Source organism: Callithrix jacchus, chromosome X, assembly GCF_049354715.1.
Source record: "Callithrix jacchus isolate 240 chromosome X, calJac240_pri, whole genome shotgun sequence".
Lineage (NCBI taxonomy): Eukaryota > Metazoa > Chordata > Mammalia > Primates > Cebidae > Callithrix > Callithrix jacchus.
In genome coordinates this window covers 100,957,717-100,964,636 of record NC_133524.1, presented here as the reverse complement: position 1 = coordinate 100,964,636, position 6,920 = coordinate 100,957,717, and the positions used below count along the sequence as shown (strand labels likewise).

General features: G+C 48.3%; 1 protein-coding gene across 1 annotated transcript; it reads left to right on the top strand.

Moving 5' to 3' along the window:
• Positions 1 to 1,219: 1,219 nt before the first annotated feature.
• Positions 1,220 to 6,015, top strand: ESX1 (ESX homeobox 1). Its single transcript, XM_002763174.6, has 4 exons — positions 1,220 to 1,425; positions 1,622 to 2,012; positions 3,378 to 3,423; positions 5,467 to 6,015. The coding sequence occupies exons 1-4, from the start codon at positions 1,347 to 1,349 to the stop codon at positions 5,842 to 5,844; spliced, it is 894 nt and encodes a 297-aa protein (XP_002763220.1). The 5' UTR covers positions 1,220 to 1,346; the 3' UTR covers positions 5,845 to 6,015.
• The last annotated feature ends 905 nt before the right edge of the window (positions 6,016 to 6,920 follow it).

Sequence of the window (6,920 nt, the reverse complement as noted above, 5' to 3'; positions counted from 1 at the left end):
GGCGGATCACAAGTTCAGGAGTTTGAGACCAGCCTGACCAACATGGTGAAACCCCGTCTCTACTAAAAATACAAAACTTAGCCGGTGGCACGTGCCTGTAATCCCAGCTGCTCAGGAGGCTGAGGCAGGAGAATCGCTTGAACCCGGGAGGCAGAGGTTGTAGTGAGCGCAGCTGGCACCACTGCACTCCAGCCTGGACGACAGAAAAAAAAAAAAAAGAAGAAGCGCAGCAAGTGCGGCGCATCAAAATACGGCACCGCCCCCCCCCACCCCCAGTAGTGTAAACGTTCTCGGATGCACTATGCACTTAGCAGATTTCTATACTTGCACTCTGACATGAGTTCAGGACTAAAAATCTTAAGTCCTTGGAGCTTTCTCAAAAAGCACGTTGGATTTCTTGCAGCGTGTACCTGAGCAAGGGACTGCTCTTCAAATCCAGCCCCAAATTCCCTCTCCCAGAATGCACGGTGGGTTCTGAATTCAAAAACCCAGAGCAAACAGTCTTCTAGCCAATCATTGCACTGTATCACTATCCTGACTTTGGCGGGAACTGTGCAGAACTAGATAGTCCTATCCATTTGTCACCAATTTCTAGCAGGGGAAAGTCGTGCTCAGAACCCAATCGCATGGTAGACTAACAAGTTCACTTTCGCATGTTTGGGCTGCTGTACGCTCCGCGCTTTCCTCAACGCCATCTCTGGGTCTTTCCCGTGGGGAGGGCAAAGGTCACCGCTCCAGGCACGTGCGGCAATGTAGCGAGTTGGGCGGAGGAACACTGCCAAAATACCTCCCCACGGGCTGGTGTGCGTTCTCGCCCCACCCCCGCCCCCTCGCCCCTCCCCCGCCCCCTCGCTCCCCCCCGCCCCCTCGCCCCCTCGCCCCCCCCGCCCCCTCGCCCCCTCGCCCCCTCGCCCCGTCGCCCCCAAATCGGCTTTCACAACCCAGCCGCTTTTTCAATCCGTGTCTCCGGTCAGGTTGGGAGTAGTTAAGCCACAACTTGGAGCTACCGTTCCCGTGCAACATGCACACAACCCCCACCACGCTCGCCCTATTTTTTGCACACTCTGGCCACGAATGCGTCCCCTTGGGGTCGCACTTACAACTAGATGTACCGTGAATGCTAATAGGGGGCGTTTAACCGACGCATGTGCGCACGCTTTGAACCTGTGGAAGGCACTGTACCGCTCGCTATATAAGAGCGCGCCAAGTGCCAGACAGCGCCAGAAGAGGTCCCGGCGCCAGAGAAGCGGTCGTCCGAGCCATTAGCCCCAGTTGCAACCCCGGATCGCCGCGGAACCCCGCGCGGAGTCTGCAGAAGCGCACGGCTTCATCGACAGCACTTGAGAATGGAGTTTCGTCGCGGGTGTACCCACAGTGATACCGGCTACCGCAGCCTGGTAGTCGGCGAGGACACCGAGGAGAATGGTTAGTGCTTCGACAGGGGCCGGTGCTTTCGCGAACTCCAAAAGAGGAACTTTTCCCTGGGAAAGGCGAGCGGATGGGACGCGGCGTGGCTATCACAGTTGCTCTTCGATAGCGGCTCCCCCGCCTCCTCCAGCCCACGCGCCTTGGGTTCCAACCCCCTGGTGTCTGTCTCTCTTTTGCTTTCCTCCCTTCCCAGGTGAGAAACTTACTGTTACCTTGCTGATGGCAGTGGGAGGAGAGGACGAGGAGTATGCATGCTCCGAACCTGAGTACAGAGCAGAAGCAGAAAACATCCTTGGCACGGAAGGGTCCGTCCCCTCAGACGACCAAAATGGTGAAGGTGGCTACCGCCACCAGCCGGAGCAACCTCAGGAGGAGCCGCCCCAAGCGGCCGCGGAGGGGCCACAGCCGGAGGAGGGGCCACAGGCCGCGGAGGGGCCACAGCTGGCGGAGGGGCCACAGGCCGCGGAGGGGCCACAGCTCCCAGAGAGGAGACGCCGCCGCCGCCGCACCAGGTTCACCCAGTTTCAGCTGCAGGAGCTGGAGAACTTTTTCCAAGAAGTTCAATACCCCGACATTGCGACGCGGTAAGTGGCTTGCCCGGCAGGCGCCCAGTTCATCCCTGGACCCGCTTCTCTCTCCTCTGGAGCCTAAAGCCGCGTGAGGGGCTCAAGGGCGCTGGGTCCGCCCTTGCTTTCTGGGGGGCATGGGGGGAGGGGCGCGGAGGATGTAAAAAAGTGGGGCGGTACTAGTGTAAAGCGAGTGAGGCAGGGTCGGATCCTGACTTTAAAATTTTGGCAATTTGCTCATTATGGGTTGTTTCTGCATTAATATTAAAGTTTTAATATTGCATGAAAATATCATTTGTCTTGATTATTAAGTTGTTACGCGCCATTTAGATTTTGCGCGCGTGGCGAGCGCCTCGCTCTCTTCTCCCTAGTAACCGCCCAGCCACGTGGAGCTCACTTTTACAACCAGAGGGCGAACTTTTGAGCTTTCGGTAGTCAGCGACCCCTTTCCGTCGCTAGCCTCACCGGACCCTCGTCTTACCGATCCCGGTAGTGTACGAAGGGGCAGGCCTTTTCTGGCCAGGCTGGAATGCGGGTCGGGGGCACCAAGACAGGTCAGAGTAGGGTTTCGGGGACCTTTCTGGCTTCGTCGTATTTAGCCTTCGACCGGCAGAGAGCAAAACAGAATTTACCCGAGGGCGCGCTTGGCCGATGTGGTTTGGAGTTCGCTCCTTGAGGGTTCACCTCTCCCTTTTACAATAAACAGAAATACTGTGGTTCAATACAGCGCTTTAAAGATGTTTGGCATTTCATTTATTTTCACGGACGGACCGCCCAAGGAAAGATTTCCAGGGTTGTTCTCTGCTGTTTCATAAACAGAAGAATTAAGTCATATTCAGCTAACCATCGGGCACTTTTCCATAAATTCCCCTTTTCTATCTTATTTAACAGCAAAGTTGTTCATGGGAAAACCCTTTCTAAAGTGAGCCCCAACCGTATTACAGAAAACTGCACGGAGAGGTGGGGGATAGAAATGTGCAAATTTACATATATATATATATATATATATATATATATATATATATATATATAAATTTGAGACAGAGCCTCACTCTGTCACCCAGGCTGGAGTGCAGAGGCACTATCTCTGCTCACTGCAACCTCCGCCTCCCGGGTTCAAGCGATTCTCCTGCCTCAGCCTCCCAAGTAGCTGGGATTACAGGCATGCGCCACCATGCCGGCCTAATTTTTGCATTTTTAGTAGAGACGGGGTTTCGCCATGTTGGCTAGACTGGTCTGAACTCCTGACCTCAGGTGATCCGCCCGCCTCGGCCTCCCAAAGTGCTGGGATTACAGGCGTGAGCCACCGCACCCGATCACATTAATATATTTCATTTTATTCACAACTCCAAATACTGAACATTTGTAATTTTTTCCCCTCAGGGAGATACTTGCAGGACACCTGGATTTGGCTGAAGATAGAGTGCAGGTCAGTATATCTTGAAAAAGCAATTTGGCAGGACAGCCATTCTAAAGCATGCCTTAGGTTTTGTCCTGGACATTCTCAAGTTGGTGTTTTTTGTTGTCTTTTTTATGGCTGGCAAATAAGTTCTGAACAGTGGGTGCCTTAGTGGTAGAAAATAGGATAAGTAAACTCCAGATTATGGAAATTGCTCATAAGCAGAGGAAATATGATTTCCTAAAGGGAAAAATATATAACTTTGTCTTCTTTCTTCTACATCTGTTTATATCTGTCTCTCTCTCTCTTTCTATATATAATAGTGCATGCACATGTATATGTACATATACACATTTACATACACATATATGCATATACATACACATACATATGTAAATATATTCCAATAAATAAGATTGACCTCCTTCTAACACTGGTATCCTCTAGGGAGAATGTTAGTTTTCCCTAAAGGATTACCTCTATCTGGAGTCATTTTCGGGACTCAATCTGACCTGGGAAGTATTCAAATTAATGCACAGAAGAGCTGAGTTTTATAAGAAGGTTCAACTGTACTAAATTATTTAAAATATTTAAAACCAAGCACAAGTACTTAGCTAATGAGTGAATTTCTATTTAAGCATTGGGGTGAAGGAGGAGCAATTCACACACAGAACACAGTACTTAGTAGAGAGTGGTAGCCCTAAATTTAAATTTTTTGGAAGATTTTGATGTCAGCCTGAAAACATTGCAAACATATTGCAATTAAGTGGTAATGGGGAAAACATTTGTAAGCTTTGGAAAACTGTCTTTAAAAAATGAAACAAAATTAGCTGGGCACGTCTATAATCCCAGCTACCCAGGGACTGAGGCAGGAGAATCGCTGTAACCCAGGAGACGGAGGTTGTGGTGAGCTGAGATCACGCTATTGCACTCCAGCCTGGGCAACAAGAGCGAAACTCCTTCTCAAAAAAAAAAAGAGAGAGAGAGAGAGAGAAAGATTTTTGAATAACGTCCCCCGACCTAAGAAGGGTGGAAAGGTTAGAGGAGAATTGTATACAGTCAAACATATGCATTGCAGATGTCACACAAATTAAACTTTATGGAACTACCAAACGCGTAAGAGAGTGTTTGCTTTTTTGTAAACATCTTAGAAAAAACGTCTTAGATGTTTTATCCTTTTTGGTGATGTTATTTTGAAAAGTTGGCTTTTCTGGAATTTGATTGATTAAGGGGTTCTCTCAATTCAGGCTATATTCTTACCTGTGTTTATTTAAAATACCTTTTTCATTTACTCACGCAGTGACAACTAATTATGCAGGTCATAGGATCAAAAGGTGACTATTTGAAATTACAGAAAATCGTAGCTGCATCAAGGAAGTATTTGCCAAAAAAATAAAAATAAAAATTAGAATGGGCTTGTTAGCTTTGCGTCAAGGTTTGTGTGTGAGTGCAGTGACGGAAATGCACTGCATGTCTGTGGTGGTGTCTGGAAAAGCAGCCCAACAAAGCAGACCACTGAAAGTCGGAGTCTTGATGCCACAGGCCTAGCCTCAGGTTGGGATGCATGACGTATTCTCTGCCTCCTTAGGCAAGCAAGGTAAACTCAGAGGAAAAGAAAAAGGGTTTCCAGAGTTGCTTTTTCCCCCTCTCTGGGTTTACATAGGCCTCTCAATGGATTTTTTAAGGCAAGAGCAGAAAAATACAAAGAAGGAAAAAAGACAATGTTCTCATCTATTTCCAAATTCTATAGCATGAATTTCCCCCAGGACACTTTTAATAGACACTCCCCCTTTTTCCTTTGAAAATATAGTAGACCTGTTTTATGAAATTAGTATTGGATACAGACTCTATATGGGCCCATACCAAAATTTGCTGTTTGTTGGCTTTGGTTATGTTTAGACAGGGGTGACCACTAGCATATTTGAGCCCCCCCAAGATGTTTCAGCAATAAGAAAATAGCTTCACCTGTTGCAGTTTAAAGTCTCAGTGGCATATAGAATTGCAAGTTATGTTTTTTCTCTTATGACGTTAACTGTTCAATACACTAAGCCAATTCATTTTTCCCCTCTGAAGATTTGGTTTCAGAACAGAAGGGCCAAGTGGAGACGAAATCAGAGGATGCTAATGAGAAACATGGCTGCTGCCCCCCCGGACCCCCCTGTGGAGGTGATCTTGGGTGCGCCCCCTGATGCCGTTCCTGTTCTGGATCCTGCTTGGTGTGTTCATCTGGCACCACAACCACCTAGACCACCTGTGGCACCTGTGCCACCCATGGCACCTATGCCAGCCGGGCCACCCATGGCAGATGGAGCACCCATGGCACCTATGCCACCTGGGCCACCTGTGGTGCCTATGCCACCTGGGGCACCCATGCCTCACATTGGCCTGGCTCCTGTAGGCATCGCATGGGCCCCTGTCATCAATGGTTATTATGTAGATCCCTTTGTCTAAAGTAAGGTCTTCATGACAGTTTTTCCAAAGTTCTTTCCTGCCAGATAGAAATTGTGCACAGCACAGCATTATTTTGTTAGACAGTTGTTGAATGAATTGGATAGATGACCAAAGTTAATGAATGCACTGTTGTTTTTGTAGGCTGCATGACCATAGTATTTTCAATAAAGATGTGACTTCATGGTTTTGGTTTTGGATGCCAAGTGGGGTCAGTAGAATATGGATGAGAATTGCTTAGGGAATGCAATTTGAATACAACGGTGAAGAGGCCTCTTCTCATCAGATAATATCTCTGAGTCACCATCAATATGCCCTGCACATCACAGAGTTTGCCAAGTGCCCATGATGGGTTTACACTGACCCACACCCCGTCCTTAACCCCACCCTCCCCATTGGGAACATATAAATGTGCAGGATGGGAAGAAGTGAGTCTAGGGAGAGAACAGTGCATTTCCAGGAAGGGCCACTTTGCAGCCATGCTAAAGAGCTCAGGCTAAAACATGGACTGTAAGAGAAACTTACTAAGATACTACTCACAGGGCCTTGAGGGAACGGGACAGCCAAATACGAATCTAGTACTCTCCAAATTCTGCTCACTACCCTTTTTCTTTTCTTTCTTTCCTTTTTTTTTTTTTTTTTTTTTGAGACAGGTCTTGCTCTGTCGCCCAAGCTGGAGGGCAGTTACATGATCATAGCTCATTACACCCTCCATCTCCTAGGCTCAAGACTCAAGCGATCCTCCTGCCTCAGCCTCCTCAGAGCTGGAACTACAGGTGCACCACCAAGCCTGGCTAATTTCTGTTGTATATTTTGTAGAGATAGGGGTCTTGCTGCAAATGCCCAGGCTGTTCTCAAGCTCCCGTTCTTGAGCAATCCTCCTGCCTCCACCCTCCCAAAGTGCTGGGATTATAGGTATGAGCCACTGCACCCAGCCTGCCTTCCACTTTGTGGAGGAGATAGAGGAATAAGAACTATTCTGATCCAGACGTTCTGCAACTTCAAAGGAAACACAAAAAAGGGGCTCCATCAAGACCAGAAAGAGGTGCTCTCTCTTTTCTCCACTACTAGGCCAGGAG

Bases quoted from the DNA above. Each gene is read 5' to 3' on its own strand.
- ESX1 (XM_002763174.6), top strand. From the start codon at position 1,347: ATGGAGTTTCGTCGCGGGTGTACCCACAGTGATACCGGCTACCGCAGC. The intron at 1,426-1,621 runs GTTAGTGCTTCG...CTCCCTTCCCAG, and splicing joins CGAGGACACCGAGGAGAATG to GTGAGAAACTTACTGTTACC. The intron at 3,424-5,466 runs GTCAGTATATCT...TCCCCTCTGAAG, and splicing joins TGGCTGAAGATAGAGTGCAG to ATTTGGTTTCAGAACAGAAG.